This window comes from Neophocaena asiaeorientalis, unplaced genomic scaffold, assembly GCF_003031525.2.
Source record: "Neophocaena asiaeorientalis asiaeorientalis breed wild unplaced genomic scaffold, Neophocaena_asiaeorientalis_V1.1 scaffold778, whole genome shotgun sequence".
Classification (NCBI taxonomy): Eukaryota; Metazoa; Chordata; class Mammalia; order Artiodactyla; family Phocoenidae; genus Neophocaena; species Neophocaena asiaeorientalis.
The window spans coordinates 368,431-388,556 of record NW_020176499.1 but is presented as its reverse complement, the minus strand read 5'-3'; the positions used below and the strand labels follow the sequence as shown (position 1 = coordinate 388,556).

At 38.2% G+C, this 20,126-nt stretch overlaps 1 protein-coding gene across 1 annotated transcript in view; it reads left to right on the top strand.

Moving 5' to 3' along the window:
• CENPP (centromere protein P) overlaps positions 1-20,126 on the top strand; it is a 220,135-nt gene that overhangs the window by 35,755 nt on the left and 164,254 nt on the right. Inside the window, exon 5 of the mRNA XM_024732977.1 lies at positions 18,179-18,275. Within this exon, the coding sequence (XP_024588745.1) occupies positions 18,179-18,275 (97 nt within the window). The remainder of the gene's footprint in view (positions 1-18,178; positions 18,276-20,126) is intronic.

Here is a 20,126-nt window from a genome sequence, read left to right as displayed (position 1 = left end):
TACAACCAACACTACCATCCATCTCCACGACTCTTTTCATCGTATAGAACTGAAAATCCATACCCATTAAACAGTAGCTCCCCATTTCCTTCTCTGCCCAGCCCCACCATTCTTATTTGTCTCTGATTTTTAATCATAGTTATTTTATTTCATTTTAAATTTATTTATTTGTTTGTTTATTTATTTACTTATTTTTGGCTGTGTTGGGTCTTCATTGTTCCGTGCGGGCTTTCTTTAGTTGCGGCGAGTGGGGGCTACTCTTTGTTGCGGTGCGCGGCCTTCTCATTGCGGTGGCTTCTCCTGTTGCGGAGCACGGGCTCTAGGCGTGCGGGCTTCAGTAGTTGTGGCTCCCGGGCTCTAGAGCGGAGGCTCAGTAGTTGTGGCACACGGGCGTATTTGCTCCACGGCACGTGGGATCTTCCCGGAGCAGGGCTCGAACCCGCGTCCCCTGCATTGGCAGGCAGATTCTTAACCACTGCGCCACCAGGGAAGCCCAATCATAGTTATTTTAAAGCCCATATCTGATATTACCAACATTTGAGTCATCATTGAGTTCAGTTCTGGTGATTAGTCTACAATAGTTTGTTTTTTCTTGAATTTTTGTGTTCCATAATTTTTTATTGACTGATGGGCATTGTCTGTGGAAAACAGTAGAGTCTGAAACAAATAGTAGTTATGCCCAGAAATGGGTACATTTCTTTTATCGGGCTCTTAGTATGGGGTTTAATTCAGGGTAGTTAGCAGTTGAGCTGGGTTTGGGATTTTTGTTTCTTTCATTATTTTTAAGCACCAAAGGCTTCAAATTCTTCCAGCAGTGAATTCAAACTCAACTTCAAATTCAGTTCTTCCTTATGCTTAGAATAGGGTTTGGGGAGCTGGAGGGTTTTCATCAGTGTTCCAGCTTCACTCTCAACTTTTAGTAGTCCCTGTATATCTGCATCTCAGTGGGGAATGTTTCTCCCTGCACTTGACACTCCCTCAGCAGTAGGTGGTGATGCCTGTTTCTTGGTGCTAGGCTCATGGTGGGAACAAAGGGAGATCTGTGTTCCATGGTCCATCCTTAGTATTGGGCAGGTCCTGTAGACCTGCACCTCAGGGGTTGAGAACACCAGTTTTTGTGCTCCTCCTCCCCAGTGCAGCCAAACTCAGCCTGGGTCTGGTGTTGATCTTGCGGGGAGAGAGTTCCTTGCCCCTCCCCCCACACCCCAGGGTTATGCTTGCTTTTGGTGTAGGATCATACACCCAAAGGGTTTTGTATCCCTCCCGTGCAACAGAGGGATTTAAGCTTCTGCTCCTTTTTCCAAAGCAATGGATCTCTCTCTTGGTAGCAGGAGTGTTTTCTGCCCCTCTCCCAGAATCATATGGGTTTGACTTTTACTCCTCCCTTGGAGGCAAGGTTTTTTTTTTTTCTTGCACTGCTTTGCTGCTGCTTCTTTAGCAGCTTAGGGTTTTTGCTTCCTACCAAAGAGAAGTTCTGGCTTCATTTTGTACCCCAGCAGCAGCTGATCACCTCTTTGTGCCTGTGCCACTGAGGCGAGCTCTCTCTGGGCTCCTGCCATGATCTTTCTGGTGGAGTCCCTTTGTGTGTGGGGTTCCCATCTGTTCCAAAATGACATCCACCCCACATTTGTCCTTCAAGAATTTGTTGAAATTTTAGCTGATTTCTTGTTATCCACTTGTATGGTAACTGCTTCCCTCCCCTATGTTTAACCAAAAGTGAATAGTTTATGTGTCTTGTTTCTCCTTAGAGGGAGAAAAATTTTAATTTATTTGATTGCCTTGTAACCTCAGGTCTTTGATGGGCTCAAGAAAGTTTATGATTTTATAGATTATTCAGATTTTCCAGGATGTTAGATTGAGAGTGACCTTCTCTGCAGATTTTTACATCTTAAGTAGAAGTGGAACTCTATCTTGGTTTTCTTTGATTCTCATTCTGGAATTTGGGGCATATTATTTTTTCATCTTCTGTATCCATCTTACCCTTTCTTTATATTTTCTATCTCTTCATATCTTTGTGCTTATTCCTGATTGTTCTTCAGATCTGTATTTCAGTTCAGTAATTATTTCTTCATTTTCTGACTAATCTGCTCTTTAAAAAAATTTTTTTTTTAATTTTTATTGGAGTATAGTTGATTTACAACGTTGTGTTAGTTTCAGGTGTACAGCAAAGTTAATCAGTTATACATATACATATATCATCTCTCTCTTTAGATTCTTTTCCCATACAGGCCATTACAGAGTATTGAGTAGGGTTCCCTGTGCTATAAAGTAGGTCCTAATTGGTTATCTATTTTATATATAGTAGTGTGTATATGTCAGTCCCAGTCTCCCATAATCTGCTCTTAAACCCCTATCCATTGTCTTTTTTTTACTGAAGTATAGTTGATTTACAATGTTGTGCCAATCTGTGCTGTACAGCAAAGTGACTCAGTTATACACATATAGATATTCTTTTCTTATATTCTTTTCCATTATGATTTATCACAAGATATTGAATACAGTTCCTTGTCCTATCCATTAGGACCTTGCTTATCCATTCTAAATATAATAGTTTGCATCTACCAACCCCAAACTCCCAGTCCATCCCTTTCCCTCTCCCCCTCCCCCTTGGCAACCACAAGTCTGTTTTCTATGTCTATGACTCTGTTTCTGTTTTGTAGATGGGTTCATTTGTGCCATTTTTTAGATTCCACATATAAGTGATATCAAATGGTATTTCTCTTTCGTTTTTAAAACAATTTTTTAATTTAATTTAATTTTTTTATACAACAGGTTCTTATTAGTCATCAGTTTTATACACATGAGTGTATATATGTCAAACCCAATCTCCCAGTTCATCACACCCCCACCCCCACCACCCTGCCGCTTTCCCCGCTTGGTGTCCGTGTTTGTTTCTGTGTCTCAATTTCTGCCCAACAGACCAGTTCATCTGTACCATTTTTCTAGGTTCCACATATATGCATTAATATACGGTATTTGTTTTTCTCTTTCTGACTTACTTCTCTCTGTATGGCAGTCTCTAGATCCATCCACGTCTCAACAAATGACCCAATTTTGTTCCTTTTTATGGCTGAGTACTATTCCATTGTATATATATACCACATCTTCTTTATCCAATCGTCTGTCGATGGGCATTTAGGTTGCTTCCATGACCTGGCTATTGTAAATAGTGCTGCAATGAACATTGGGGTGCATGTGTCTTTTTGAATTATGGATTTCTCTGGGTATATGCCCAGTAGTGGGATTGCTGGATCATATGGTAATTCTATTTTTAGTTTTTTGAGGAACCTCCATACTGTTCTCCATAGTGGCTGTATCAATTTACATTGCCACCAACAGTGCAAGAGGGTTCCCTTTTCTCCACACCCTCTCCAGCATTTATTGTTTGTAGATTTTCTGATGATGCCCATTCTAAGTGGTGTGAGGTGACACCTCATTTTAGTTTTGATTTGCATTTCTCTAATAATTAGTGATGTTGAGCAGCTTCTCATGTGCTTCTTGGCCATCTGTATGTCTTCTTTGCAGAAATGTCTATTTAGGTCTTCTGCCCATTTTTGGATTGGGTTGTTTGTTTTTTTTAATATTGAGCTGCGTGAGCTGCTTATATATTTTGGAGATTAATCCTTTGTCCGTTGATTCGTTTGCAAATATTTTCTCCCATTCTAAGGGTTGTCTCTTCACCTTGTTTGTAGTTTCCTGTGCTTTGCAAAAGCTTTTAAGTTTCATTAGGTCCCATTTGTTTATTTTTGTTTTTATTTCCATTACTCTAGGAGGTGAATCAAAAAAGATCTTGCTGTGATTTATGTCAAACATGTTCTCCCTATGTTTTCCTCTAAGAGTTTTATAGTGTCCAGTCTTAAATTTAGGTCTCTAATCAATTTTGAGTTTACTTTTGTTTATGGTGTTAGGGAGTGTTCTAATTTCTTTATTTTAGGTGTACCTGTCCAGTTTTCCCAGCACCACTTATTGAAGAAACTGTCTTTTCTCCATTGTATATCCTTGCCTCCTTTGTCATAGATTAGTTGACCATAGGTGCGTGGGTTTATCTCTGGGCTTTTATCCTGTTCCATTGATCTATATGTCTGTTTTTATGCCAGTAACATATTGTCTTGATTACTGTATCTTTGAAGTATAGTCTGAAGTCAGGGAGTCTGATTCCTCCAGCTCCTTTTTTGTCCCTCAAGACTTCTTTGGCTATTTGGGGTCTTTTGTGTCTCCATACAAATTTTAAGATTTTTTGTTCTAGTTCTGTAAAAAAAATGCCATTGGTAATTTGATAGGGTTTGCATTGAATCTGTAGATTGCTTTAGGTAGTAGAGTCATTTTCACAATATTGATTCTTCCAATCCAAGAATGGTATATCTCTCCATTTGTATTGTCTTTAATTTCTTTCATCAGTGTCTTAATACTTTTCTGCATACAGGCCTTTTGTCTCCCTAGGTATTTTATTCTTTTTATTGCAGTGGTAAATGGGGGTGTTTCCTTAATTTCTCTTTCAGACTTTTCATCATTAGTGTATAGGAATGCCAGAGATTTCTGTGCATTAATTTTATGATTTCTTTCCTTCTACTAACTTTGGGTTTTGTTTGTTCTTCTTTCTGTAGTTCCTTTAGGTGTAAGGTCAGGTTGTTTATTTGAGATTTTCCTTGTTTCGTGAGGTAGGCTTGTATTGCTATAAACTTCCCTCTTAGAACTGCTTTTGCTGCATCCCATAGGTTTTATATCATCTTGTTTTCGTTGTAATTTGTCTCTAGGTATTTTTTGTCTTCCTCTTTGATTTCTACAGTGATCTCTTGGTTATTTGGTAACATATTGTTTAGCCTCCATGTGTTTGGGTATTTTCACTGGATATTGAATTCTGGGTGACAGTTCTTTAAAAATGTTGTTTTACTTCCTTCTGGCCTCCATTGTTTCTGTTGAGAAATCCACTGTCTTGGAATCCTTGTTCTTCTATATGATATGTGTCTGTTTTCCTCTACTGATTGAGGAAGTTTTCTTTTTCTTTAATTTTCAGTAGTTCGATTATGATGTGTTTAAGCATGGATTTCTCTGAGTTTATTCTCCCTAGGGTTTTCTGAGTTTCTTAAATTTGTAAGTTTATGTCTTTTTACCTAATTTGGTTTTCAGCCATTATTTCTCCAAATATATTTTTCACTCAGCACTTTTTCTTCTTTGCTTGTGGGTCTCTGATGACATGAATGTAAAATCGTTGGTAGTGTCCTACATGTCCCTGTGGCTCCGTTCATTTAATTCAGTTTTTTCCTTCTGTGTTATGCTGATAAGATCGTTCCTGTGTACTCACGAGTACAATCAGGGTATTAAACAGTTCCATCAATGCCAAAAAGCCCTTATACCCTCTCCCCACTCTTAACCCACAGCAATACTTGCTCTGATCTTCATTACTAGAATTTTTCCTTTATGAAATGTCAAATAAATGAAATCACACAGTGTGTAACCTTTTGAGATTGGCTTCTTTACTTAGCATAATGCCTTTGAGATTCATCTATCTTTTCATTTCTGAGTAGTATTCCATTTTATGTATAATGGTTTTTTTATCCATTCACCTATTGGAGGACATTCAGGTTATTTCCAGTTTTGGTGATTATGAATAGTGCTGCTCAATAGAGTTTTTTATGTGAATGTAAATTTTCTTTTCTCTAGGGTAATAACCGGAAGTGAGGTTGCTGGGTCATATGATAAGAATATGTTTAAAGTTATAATAAACTGCCAAACTGTTTACCAGAGTGACCATACCATTTTGCATCCCCACTGGCAGTGTGTGAGAGTAACTGATAATATTTTAGTGAATTAAGTTCTGATAATCATTTGATTTTAGACCTAATATTCCTAGGAATTTAATTTTTAAAGAAAAGTTTAAAAGTGTTATTCCAAATTTCTCTCTGTGCTTTGCTTTATCCTTGAGAAAGAGACATTTGGAGTTACTTTTTTGATTCCTCTAGTTGCATTGGAAATGTGCCACTGCCAACATTTTGTGAAGGAAATCCATAACATCTGTTTTACATCCAGTGAAGTTTGAACTATGCTTGGGAAAATAGATAAATTGCAATCACTCTTACAGCTCTAAGAGCCGATACACACACACACACACACACACACACACACAGAAAAAAAAACACACTGTCTCTCTCTGTCTCTCACAAACACATACACACACACACACACTTTCTTTCTATAATGGAAGACTGTGGAGATATGAATGGGGGTGAAGGAATTGTGACTTAATCCACTTTTAAATACAGTTCTTTTAAAAAAATTATGTAAGAGAACAGTCTTTTTCTTTCTCTTTCTTTCTCTGGGTGTCTGTAGTGTGCGTGTGTGTTTAAACTTTGGCCATTGTAGTTTTTAAGATTTATTTCTTGGCTCACTCCCTCATCACATGATTAAGAGCTTATTTTTTGTTCCCTTGTTTAATGGAGATTAAAACATCTTGTCATTTTGGCCTTGTACACTCTAATGAAGTAACTACTGCTCTTTATGGACCTATATTCTTTGGAGAGTAATTTCCACTGTCAGACATTAAAAAGTATTATTATTATTATATTATTATTATTATTGGCTGCTGGAGGGATTTCAACTGCATAAGCTAACTTTTAACAGTCTACTTAGATTTAATACTTTACCATTGCATTTACAGTCTGGGAATCCTTATAACAGTATAGATCCCTTTCTCTCCCTGCTTCATGTTATAGCTTTTATATGAATTACATTCATATGTATGCACTGAAAACCTCATCAGACAGTTATGGTTTTTTTACCCTCAACCATGATACATAATTTAAAGAATTTAAGAGTGATAGATTATTATATTTACCCAGATTTTTACCATTTCTGTTTTTCTTCCTGATACATATATCATGGTTGTGTTCTCCTAGATGCTTTGGTGTGCAATCTGAGTAGAGGTATTCTCTTATAGTACTGTGATTGACTCCATAAATTGACATTGATATAATACTTTTATCTACTTTGCCATCCATATTCCAATTTGGTTATTTGATCTAATAATGTCCTTTATTGTATTTTCTTTTCCTCTGCAGTGCGTGATCCAGGCTAGAGTCAAGTATTGCATTTAGTTGTCATGTCTTATAGATTTCTTTAATCTAGAGCAATTCTAGAGCCTTTTATGACTTTGCCATCTTTAAAAAATACAGTTCTTCCACCTCCCCCTCCCTGCCACTCATAGAATGTTTTTAATTTAGTCTTTGATTTTTTTTCTCATCGTCAATTACTGTTATGTATTCTCAGGCAAAATACTGTATAGGTGATGTTTTGTCCTTCTCAGATAACTGTCCCTTACAGGTGATGTTAATTTTGATCATCAATCAAACTGTTGCGTGATTCTCCACTGTATCATCACTGCTTTTTTTCCTTCCTTACAACTAATAGACAGTCTATGGGGAGATACTTTATGGTCATGCAGATACTACTCTTCATTAAAATTTCTGCCTATATTTAGCACCCCTGGTGATTCATATCTGATCACTTTTTACTGTGGTGGTTGCAAAATGATGATTTTTCAACTCCAGCACTTCCCTTTACATTTCTCAATAAGCATTAGTCCTTGTGCTTGAGAAATATATCTCCCTTCACCCCTGTGTATCAATATATGTGTATATGTGTACATATATATTTACTATAGATATGGTATCATTCGTTCTTTTTTTAAAGGTTTATAATTCTTTACTCTTCTTTTCATATTTTTGAGCACTTCCTTATATTCAGGGATAAAAAGACTTTCCAGGCTTAAAATATACCTCTCCTGCCCCAGGATGAAAATTTAAAAATAAATAAATACTTGCCTGTTGAAAGCATATTATGTACTTTGTACTGTATTAGTCTCTAAGAATATAATTGAACAAAAGATACATAGTTTCTGACTTCATGAAGCTGACAAACTAGTAAGTGAGCAAAACCAATAACGTGTGGTAAATGATGATGGGATAAATGCTATGGGAATGTAAGTGCATACCTATTACATGGCAAACATTGTATGTGCTTAGTATGTAGCAGTGAACAAAACAAAACATCTCTGCCCTCATAAACTTATCTTCTAGGAAGAGGAAAAGGCAATAAATAAACTGATATATAAAATGAATAATATATTAGATAGAGATAAATGGTATGGGGGAAAATAACGTGGGATGGGAAACAGAGAATGTACAGGATGAGGGAGAGGTATCCATTTTTAAATAGTATGGCCAGAGAAGACCTCACTGAGAGGGTGACTGTGAGTAAGTTAGGGAGCTAAACTTGCCTAATTGTACCCAGCTGGTTACCAACTCTAGGTACTCTCTAAAAATGAATCCTATTTTGCCTTGTATTATAATCACTTAGTGTGCATATCTTATCCTTAGTGGAAATCACAAATATGTGATAACAAGGACAGTGTACCTTCATATAACACATTTCGTTGGGTTTTTTCCTTTAAACTAATGACTAACCACTGAATTAGGAAAGATATTTAAACTCTGTGGAGCTCTATCTGCAAAATGAAGGAACTGGATAAAAGTATTTGCAAGCTTCTGCCCCATTCCAAAAGTTTATATGAAGAATAACAAATCAAAGAATAAAAATATTTCTGAGAAATAATGGAACTTATTGGAATTGGAATAATAGAGCTATTAGAAGAATATCCATGAGCTGGGTCTCCCCTTTACAACATGGAGTGATTGCCAATATTTGGGGAATGCTTCTCAGCAAAACTGGATCTACAAAGCACTGTTTCTCTGGGCCACCCACTCTACATGGAATTACTTCATCTTACAGATTCCCTATTGTGTGATATTACTTGTGGCATAGATTCCTAAACTCCTTCAGTAAGAATACATGCCCACCACTATTTACAATATACTCAACTGATCGAGTTACAAGGATTCTTTGAGAATGAATTCTATACGCCAGATGCTTTCTTCACTATTTTTGTTGTTATTTTTGAAGAAAAAAAAAAAAGCACAGAAAAGCATAAAAAGCTATAACTGGAAGGGATTTAGGACAAAACTACTCCTCAGATTAGTCATTGTACAGGTAAGCTGAATGATTATTATGCAGACATGCTCGTTTTTCGTATGTCTGAGGCAATTTAGGTCATTTTCCAAAAATCACAATTCAATTAATCCCCTTACTGACTTCCACAAGTTACTTACTATCCCAAGTTCTGATAAGTTCACCAAGATTAGCTCCAAAGCAGCTTCAGAGGGCCATTTACTCAGTGAAGAGCTGCACCAAATTAGTCACCTTCATAGAAATATCACTATAGCTTCCACGAAGACTAGTTTGGTGAGGTCCCTCTGAGAAGCAGTTCCAATGAGTTTATTAACTCATGGTTACAGGACCATTTGACTGAGTGACCAAATATGGAGAGAATAAACCTTACCACTACTGTGTATGTGTTCTGGGGTAGTCTTTTTGCTATCTACAGGAACCAACAGCTTACATGTGAAATAAACGTCTATGCTCATATATACTACATGGCTAATGTTTAAAAGTTAGTAATAAGTGCATGGGAACCTATTTTAATAGGTTTTTAAAAAAATTATTTGAGTATGGTAAGGCCAACAGATCAGGAAGATGATTACCATTGAAAAGATAGTTTGTTACTTAGCTGGTTCCTAAGAGGGAGGGGTACATCATGCCACTGGGGGCCACAGGGAGAAGCACTAGAGTAGGTCAGGAGACAGAGGGAGAATGGGAAACTGGTCAAGAGCCTTTACTGTGGTTTCTGAGGTAAGGAAAAGGTGAGTCAGTGTGAGCAGGCTTAGGATGGCTAGTTTGAATAATTTCAGGAGGCTGTGGGTCATAGGGGCTGTCACTAGATACCTCTGGTACCTAGCCCTGAGCAAGTGGATACGGGAATAGCAAATATAAAGTAGGTGGTTGAGATATGGGTTCTGGACTGGTTGTATCACGTTAGAAAAGCATTCAGGAGCAAGTTGTTTACTATCGCTAGGAATAGGCTAACCTTGGGAGGCACAGTTTCTCCAGGGTCAGCAAGGCCCCAGATGTCAAAGCATCAGAATACAGAAAATAAAAGACATGATTAATACAGAGCCCTGGCTGAGTTCTTTTAAAATTCAAGGCATAGATGTCAGTGAAACTAGCAGAGTAAGTACCTTTGAAGAGTCTCTCCTCCGTAAAAGCAACAAAAAAACTGGCCAAAACTGTCAGAATCAAATTTTTTGGAATTCTAGAAATGAACCAAAGGGTTGTAGCAATCCAGGGAGCATTTATTCAGGAAAAATGGCAGAATCTTGATAACAAGAGTGAGCTTTGTGTTTTTTAAATGCCCTATACCTATCTCTCCTTTACCAGCTCTGTGTTAGCCTTGACAGCAAAAACCCTGTAATCCTGGTGATAACCAGCAAGCCTGGCAGCCACCAGTGGGAGCAGAATAGGTTCAAACTCCTTCAAAGCCACATTTCCCAGTAAGTTGTCATTGTTTGACCTGTTTCTTTATTCCCTGGAAGATCTCACTTTGAAGGCTGTATTTATTTGACCTGACTCAGAACTAATCTAGTGTGAAAGGCTTTTCTCTGGGAGAATTTGTTGAAGATATTTGGAGGCTTTTTTTTTTTTTGGTCCACGCTATGAAGCTTGTGGGATCTTAGTTCCCTGACCAGGGATCGAACCTGGGCCCCAGCAGTGAAAGCACTGAGTCCTAACCACTGGACTGCCAGGGTTGCTCTGGAGGCAATTTTTAAACTTCATGGGTGCCTGAGGCGGTGGATAACAGCTGGGGCAATTAATAGGTTAATGAAAAAGCTTAAAAGGAAAAGCTATAGAATGCAATGGCTAGGGACTTCAAAAATCTCTGACCTATCCCTGGGAATCTAGAAGGCTGGGTTGTGTGCATGCTCAGGAAAGACCTGAGATGGCCTAAGTTCTCACTACTGGCTGACCGTGAGGCTGTGCAAAAGCAGGAAGTGAAAGCTAAGGTAGTATTGTCATTTGCCTTGCTGAGTTTTGTTTTGTTTTGTTTTGTTTGCGGTTCGTGGGCCTCTCACTGTTCTGGCCTCTCCCTTTGCGGAGCACAGGCTCCGGATGCGCAGGCTCAGCGGCCATGGCTCACGGGCCCAGCCGCTCTGCGGCATGTGGGATCCTCCCAGACCGGGGCACGAACCCGCGTCCCCTGCATCGGCAGGCGGACTCCCAACCATTGCGCCACCAGGGAAGCTTTGCCTTGCTGAGTATTGAAGCTATGCCCAACAGAAAGCCCCTTGGCAAAGACTTGGAGACATGGATTCAAGGTGTTTAAGTAAATCTCTGTCCAAATATTAGCTAATTGAGCAGAGACTTACGTAGTCACGCACAACAAAAAATAGACTCTACAGATTGGTTCAGAAAAGTCACTAAACCAACAAAAGGAACAAAAAGCACAACAGCAAACCCTGGGGAGAGGGGAAATCAGATTCCAGGAATTGCCACACTATAGTGTTTAAAATGTTCAGTTTTCAACAAAAATTACAAAACAGGCAGAACGAAAAACAAAATAAGAAAGTAAGGCCCATGCACAGGGAAAAAAGTAATCAATCAATAGAAACTGTCCTTGAGGAAGCCCAGACTTTGGATTTATTAGACAAAGAAACTGTTTTAAATATGCTCAAAGAGTTAAAGGAAACTAAGTGAATGATGGCTCTGGCAGCAAATTTTCTTAATTTTCTTCATGTGAGAATGTCTTTACTCTCATTCTTGAGGAAGCTTCTTTCTGGATATAGAATTCTAGTTTGACAGTTCTGTTCTTTCAACACTTAAAAAATGTTGTGCCACTTGCTTCTGGCCTCCATGGTTTTTGATGAGAAATAGACAGTTATTCAAACCATTGTTCCCTTATTTGTAATGCCTCATTTCTCTGTGCCTGCTTTCAAGGACTTTCTTTGTCTTTCATTTTTAGAAATGTGATCATCATTTCTCTGGGCTTAGACATCTTTGGGAATCTGTAGGTATATTTTTTTAGTCAAATTTAGGAAGTACTCAGTCCTTTTTTCTTCAAATATTTTTTCAGTCCCAGGCCCTTTCCCCTCTCCTTCTGAGGCTGATGACATGAAGGTTAAACCTTTTGTTATTATTTCACAACTCTGAGAATCTCTTACCTTTTTTTCCCCCAATCTTTTTTCTCTCTGTTGGTATGAATAATTTCTATTGGTCTATCTTTAAGTTTCTTTCCCCTGCCATTTCCATTCTGCTATGGAACACTTCTGATGAGGTTTTTTTTTTAGCTGCATTGGGTTTTCGTTGCTGCACGTGGACTTTCTGTAGTTGCGGTGAGGGGGGCTACACTTTGTTGCAGTGCGCGGGCTTCTCATTGAGGTGGCTTCTCTTGTTGCAGAGCACAGGCTCTAGGTGTGCAGGCTTCAGTAGTTGTGGCACATGGGCTCATTAGTTGTGGCTCGTGGGCTCTAGAGTGCAGGCTCAGTAGCTGTGGTGCATGGGCTTAGCTGCTCCGCAGCATGTGAGATCTTTTTATGATGTCTACGTTATCTATATTTTATTTTGATGTTCATGATTTTATTGTCATTTGAGAAACCACAGCCAAATCTAAGGTCGATATTTGCCTCTGTGTTTTCTTCTGAGACTTTATAGTTTTAGCTTTTATATTTTGGTCATTGATCCATTTAGAGTTTAGAGCATGTGGTGCAAAGTAAGGGTGCCACATCATTCTTTAGCATTTGGATATCTGGTTGTCCCAGTACCAGTTTTTGAAGAGACTATTCTTACCCCCATTGAATGGTTTTGGCACTCTTGTTGAAAATCAGTTGACCGTAGATCTATGATTTTATTTCTGGGCTCTCAATTCTCTTCCCTTTATCCATGTGCTTATGCTTTTGCTTATTACCAGCAGTACTAGTTGCCTAATTGGGAGGATTAGGGACACGGCTCCTCTTTGGCATTAGGGTTCTGTACTGCATGGTTTCCCTTTTCTCATCTTTTTTTTTTTCTTTTTTTTAACTGCATCAAAAATTTTATTGCCTAATTTTTGAAAACTTTTGCTATTAAGTAATAAACCACAAAAGAAACTTTATTATGTCCAGTAGATTAAATTGCATGATTTTGAACACTGGTTTTTTTCTATTGAGATATAGTTGATATATAACATTATATTAGTTTCAGGTGTACAATGTAATGACTAGATATATGTATAAATTGTGAAATGATCATTACAATTACTCTAGTTAACATGTATAACCACATAGTTACTTTTTTTTTTTCTGATGAGAACTTTAACATTTTCTCTTCTAGCAACTTTCAAATATACAATACAGTATTATTAACTACAGTCACCATGGTGTATATTACATCCCCATGACTTACTTATTTTATAACTAGGAGTTTGTACCTTTAGACCACCCTCACCCATTTTGCTGACCTCATAATCCCCTGCCTCTGGCAACCACCAATGTGTTCTCTGCAACCGAGTTTGTTTTTTGTTTGTTTGTTTTTTAGATTCCACATACTAGTGAGATCATACAGTATTTATCTTTCTGTCTCTGACTTATTTTACTTAGCATAATGTCCTCAAGGTCCAGCCATGTTGTTACAAATATCAGGATTTCCTTCTTATGGATGAATAATATTCCATTAGATAGATAGATAGATAGATAGGGATATGTATCTCCCTGTGTGTGTATATCTGTCTGTCTATCTTGGAGGAAATCAAGAGTAATATTCTAGTGAACACACAAATAAGAAAGTGAAACAGCTTTATTGCACCTATGGAGAAAGTTTTAGTGGTCTGGATAGAAGATCAGACCAGCCACAACATTTCCTTAAAGCCAAAGTGTAATCCACATCAGGGCCCTAACTCTCTTCAATTCTATGAAGGATGAGAGAGGTAAGGAAGCTACAGAAGAAAAGTTTGAAGCTAGCAGAGTTTGGTTCATGAGGTTTAAGGAAAGAAGCCATCTCCATAATATAAAAGTACAAGGTGAAGCAGCAAGGGCTGATGTAGACACTGCAGCAAGTTATCCAGAAGATACAGCTAAGATAATCCATGAAGGTGGCTACACTAAACAACAGATTTTCAATGAAGACAAAACAGCCTTATATTGGTAGCTTCAAAGGACAGGCAGACTCTCTTGTTAGGGGCTAATGCCACTGGTAACCTTAAGTTGAAGCCAGTGTTCATTTACCATTCCAAAATCCCTAGGGCCCTTAAGAATTATACTAAATCTCTTCTGCCTGTGCTTTATAAATGGAAAGCCTGGATGATAGCATGTCTGTTTACAACATGGTTTACTAAATATTTTAAGCCCATTGTTGAGGCCTACTGCTTAGAAAAAAGATTCCTTTCAAAATATTATTGCTCATTGACAATGCACTTGGCCACCCAAGAGCTCTGATGGAGATGGACAGTGATATTAATGTTGTTTGCATGCCTGCTAACACAACATCCATTCTGCAGCCCATGGATCAAGGCGTCATTTCAACTTTCAAGTCTTATTATTTAAGAAATATATTTTGTGAGGCTGTAGCTGCCATAGATAGTGAATTCTTCTGATGGATCTGGGCAAAGTCAGTTGAAAACCTGGAAAGGATTCACCATTCTGGATGCCATTAAGAACATTCATGGGACTTTCCTGGTGGTCAAGTGGTAAAGAATCCACCTTCCAATGCAGAGGACGTGGGTTTGACCCCTGGTTGGGGAACTAGGTTCCCACATGCTATGGGGCAGCTAAGCCCACGTGCCACAACTACTGAGCTTGTGCGCTCCTCAACTAGAGAGCCCGCGTGCTGCAAACTACAGAGCCTATGTGCCCTGGAGCTTGCACACCACAACTAGAGAAGAGAAAACCCCCACGCAACAGCTAGAGGGAATCCTGTGTGCTGCAACGAAAGATCCCGTGTGCCTCAACAAAGATCCCACATGCCGCAATTAAGACCCGACGTAGCCAAAAGAAAAAAGAAAAAACAAACAAAAAAGAGAGAACATTCATGATTCATTGGAAGAGGTAAAAAGATCAACATTAACAGGAGTTTGGAAGAAGTTGATTCCAACCTTCGTGGATGATTTTGAGGGGTTCAAGACTTCAGTGGAGGAAGTAACTGCAATTGTGGTGGAAATAGCAAGTGACCTAGAATTAGAAGTGAAGCCTGAAGATGTGACTGAATTGCTACAGTCTCATGACAAAACTTTTAATGGATGAGGAGTTGCTTCTTATGGATGAAGAAAAAGAAAGTGGTTTCTTGAGATGGAATCTACTCCTAGTGAAAATGCTGTGAAGATTGTTGAAATGACAAAAAAGGATTTAGACTGTGACATAAACCTAGTTGAGAAAGCAGTGGCAGGGTTTGAGAGTATTGACACTAGTTTTGAAAGAAGTTCTGTGGGTGAAATGCTACCAAACAGCATTGCATGTTACAGAGAAATCGTTCATGAAAGGGAGAGTCACTTGATGCATCAAGCTTCATTGTCGTCTTATTTGAAGAATAAGGGTGGTGGCCAACTTTTAGTAAACATCCCTCATCAGTCAGCATCCATCAATGCCGAGGAGAGACCCTCCACCAGCAAAAAGATTTGCTGAATTGCTCAGATGATGGATAGCAGTTTTTAGCAGTAAAGTGATTTTTTTTCTTGTGAACTTTTTCCTCTTTATTGTGAACATTAGATCAGTTTAATATTCAGGAGTCCTCAATCAGATATGGACTGATTGGGTCCAGATATATAGCAAGTGTATTTATATCTTATAGAAACTTAGTTTTAAGCTGAAATATAGTAGACATACAATATTATGTTAGTTTCAGGTGTACTACATAGTGTTTTGACATCTTCATACATTATGAAATGTTCATACATTATGAAAAGTCTAGTAACCATCCATTCCCACACAAAGTTGTTACAATTTTATTGACCATATTCCTTATGCTGTATATTACACCTCTGTGGCTTATTTATTTTATAACTGGAAGTTTGTACCCTGCACCTATTTCTCCCCCACTCCTAAAGTATTTTTTAATTAAGATATGTACCTTGTTTTTTAAAATTAATTAATTAATTTTTATTTATTATTTTTAGCTGTGTTGGGCCTTCATTGTGGCACACGGGCTTTCTCTAGTTGTGGCGAGTGGGGGATACTCTTCGTTGCGGTGTGTGGGCTTCTCATTGCGGTGGCTTCTCTTGTTGCAGAGCATGGGCTCTAGAGTGCACGGGCTTCTCTAGATGTGGCACGTGGGCTCCATAGTTGTGGCTCGTGGGCTTTAGAGCACAGGCTCAGTAGTTGCGGCGCACGGGCTTATTTGCTCCATGGCATGTGGGATCTTCCCAGACCAGGGCTCAAACCCGGGTCCCCTGCATTGGCAGGTGGATTCTTAACCACTGCGCCACCGGGGAAGACCTGTACCTTGATTTTTTTTTTTTTTTTAAGACATGAAGCTATAGTGTAACATAACTTTAATATGTGGGAAACTAAAAAAATCTGTACGATTCGCTTTATTGCGATGTTTGCTTTTTTTGTGGTGGTCTGGAACTGAATCTGCAATATCTCTGAGGTATGCTTATATTCAGATCCTCTGCCTGTTTTATCTGCTTGTTTGGATTTTTGCTATTGGGTTATGTGAGTTCTTTATATATTTTGCATATTAACCCCATCAGATATTTGGTTTGCAAATACTTTGTCCCATTCGCCAAGTTGCCTTTTCATTTTGTTGATGGTTTCCTTTACTGTGCAGAGACTTTTTAGTTTGATGTAGTCCCGTGTTTATTTTTGCTTTGTTGCCTTAGCTTTTGGTGTCAAGTCCAAATAATCATCACTAAAACCAGTGTCTTCACTCCTCATCTTGTATGACTTCTGCTGGCTAGAAGGAGCAGTCTTTCCCTGGGCCTTTTTGTTTTTTTAATTTCAGTCTGCTCTAGCATCCAGATTGGGATGTACAAGAGGTAAAAATGAACCCCAAGGAACTCATTATCTGGTCCTCCCTTAATTCCTGAAGTCTCTACCTGTTTTGCTTCTTCTGTCCACATATCAGAATCTTCCAATATTTGCTTTATGTGTTATTTCCATGTTTCTAAATTGTAATTAATGGGAACATTGAGGTTCAATGTGCTTACTCTACTGTGACTAGAATGGGAACTGTACTCCCACAATCATTTATTGAATGAATGATTAAATGAACACATGCATCTTGCCTATAAGTTGCTCAGAAGTGTTTGTAGGTGTCAATATAACAATAGGTATAGTATTAAGAGAATTGAGCTAAATTCCTATGGGAGCTCATAGGCATAGGAATGAAATTATTTCTAGCTATTTTGGAATAGGACATATGGTGTGGTGGTGAGACACAATAATTCTGTGACACCAACTGGGTGTCCTGTAATTCAGTTCAATTCTGACACTACCCATTTAGCAGAGACCCACAGGTTAAGGGCAGAGTCCTCCATAAGACTGCTAGACTTCAGTAAAAGTTACAACCCAGAAACAGCCAAATGGAAACAATTCATAGACCAAGGTCTAGGGGTGGGTCGGGGTGCCGTGGGGGCTGGGGGAGGAGGATAGACATAGAGCGTCTGTGCCCTCTTTTCATGGAATCTGGGCACATCAGCCTCCTAGCACATCCACATGTTCACCAACCTGGAAGTGCCACTGAGTTTTTTTGTCCAGACGTTTTATATGGGTTACCTTACATAGGCATCATGATTGGCCATGTGATTAAACTCCTCCAGCTCTCCTCTCTTCCCTGGAGAACTGGTGAGCCCACAGTTCCAACTTTTTAATCATGTGGTTGGTCTTTCTGGTGAACAGTTCCCATCCTAAGGCTACCTAGGGACCACCTTGATTCACCTCATTAGCATAAAAAAGGCACTCTTGTCACTCAGGAATTCCAAGAGTGTTTGAAGCTCTGTTAGGAACTAGTGACAAAGACCAGATACAGTCTTTATTATACCACAGGTCATCAAATGAGATATCACGGAGAAAGTGGCATTTGTGTGGTATCTTGAAAACTGGGTAGGATTTAAACATTGGAAGATGGAGAAAAGGGAATTCCAGCCTGAGAAATCACACAGGGGCATATACTCCAAAGGGCAGAGTTCAGTGTATAGAAATATATTAAGTACTTTTTTAGCTTTAGTTTCAAATCTATAAAAAACAATAATAATATAAAGCCAGATGGAGCGCTTAAATGAACGATAATAAACGATATTTATTAATCATAGAGCCTTTTATTTTTACAGAGCAGAAGAAAGAAGAGATCTGTTTATGTTTTTCCGAAGCCTACACTTCTTTGTGGAATGGTGTGAATATCGTAAGCGCACATTTAAACGTTTCAAGGTAGAGTCTAAAGTCTTTCAATTTAAACGTATATGGAAAGTGAAGCTGATGTTAATTTGGGGGTTTAAGATAACATTCTTAAAGTTTTCAAACAATAGAAAATGTTTTTATTGGCTTCTAGATTTGCAGTTATTTGGAATAAGTGAAGGAGGATTGCTTCTGTACAAGTCAGTTAACCATTTATATTGAAAGAATATAGTCTTATATATATATAATATATTTATTTTACAGTGCACATTTTGAAAAATTAATCTGTCAAGGACACTTGAAGTAAAATGCCAAATGCTAATAAAGGACATAGGCATAGCAGCCTTGTAACGTCACAGTGTAATCTTTACTTCCTGAGCCACACTCTGTATTTTGAGCTTCTTATTTATTGTATATTTCAAGTTTAAATATTGAAGTCTGATTCTTGTAAAGTAATGCTTCTTAGGTCTGATACATATACATTCAGAGACTTTTTTTAAATTCCCTTTGTTTTCTGTCATAGCTAAAACTATATTTGGCTGCATTGTAATCCCCCAGGTCCTACTTAGATAGTATCAAATTATTGACAGCAGTGTTGCACACAGAAACCAGTTCTGAAAGAGTTAACATAAATAGTATCTCAAGGTTCAGGTTCCCTCAAAATCCTGAGTCCTGACTATTGTTTTTATGACTGGTACTAATTCTCATTTATTTTGGCTTCTTTTTTTTTATCATTATTTGCATTTTATTTGGTTGAGCTAGTAATATCTGTCAAGCATAAGATTTTCTTTAGAATGAAACATGTCAGTACCTGTACTGTACCTGTACTGTGGTCCCTTGAGGAGTGCTCAGGATTATGTTGTTTACTTGCAGGTGCTCTTGCACCAGGACAATTAAATAGCTCTTCTTCAGAATTGGTAAAATACAATAATGATTGAGGAGTCTGCTGGCAGTTATGGTAATGAATCACCTAATACGGCCATTTCCTTATACATTAGAATGGGTTGTGGGAAATGTGAGCACTAGTCCCATTTTCAAACTGATTTTCCTCTAGGTGCTTTTAAGGCAAGTGTAGAAGTATAATTGGTGTGTTTTTCCTGTAGAGGATAAAGTGCTTCTTTGAGCTGGTCCTTTGCTGGTGACAAGGTTACTAGAATGGAAAGAAACATCACATTGTTGTGCAACCATCACCAGTAAAAATCTGTCCCATTAAACACTAATTTGCCATTCCTTCATTCTCTCAATAGTGTCCTTTGATGCATAGAAGTTTTTAATTTTGATGAAGTCCAGTTTCTTTTCTTTTCTTTTGTAGCCTGTGCTTTTGCTGTCATATCCAGGAAATCATTGCCAAATTCAACATCATAAAGAATTTTCTCTTTATTTTTTCCTGAGAGTTTTATAGTTTAGCTCTTAAGTTTAGGTGTTTAATCCAGTTTGAGTTAATTTTTATATATTCTGTAAGCCAGCAGTCCAACTTCATTCCTATACATGTGGATATCCAGTTTTCCTAGCATCGCTTGCTGAAGAGACTGTCCTTTCCTCATTGAGTGGTCTTGACACCTTTGTCAAAAATCATTTGACTATATATGGAAAGGTTTCTGGATTCATTATTCTATTCCATTGGTCTGTACGTCTGTCCTTATGGCAGTATCACACTTTTGTTTACTGTAGCTTTATAGTTACATTTTGAAATGAGGAAGTGTGAATCCTCCAGTTTTGTTCTTCCTTTCAAATTTCTTTTTGGTGTTTGGAGTCCCTTGAGATTCCATATGAATTTTGGTGGGTTTTTCCAGTTCTTCAAAAAATGTCGTTGGGAGTTTGATAGGAATTGCTTTTGAAACCACTAGGTGGCGTTTCGGGGGGGGTTCCAAGGAGCTCCAGTCC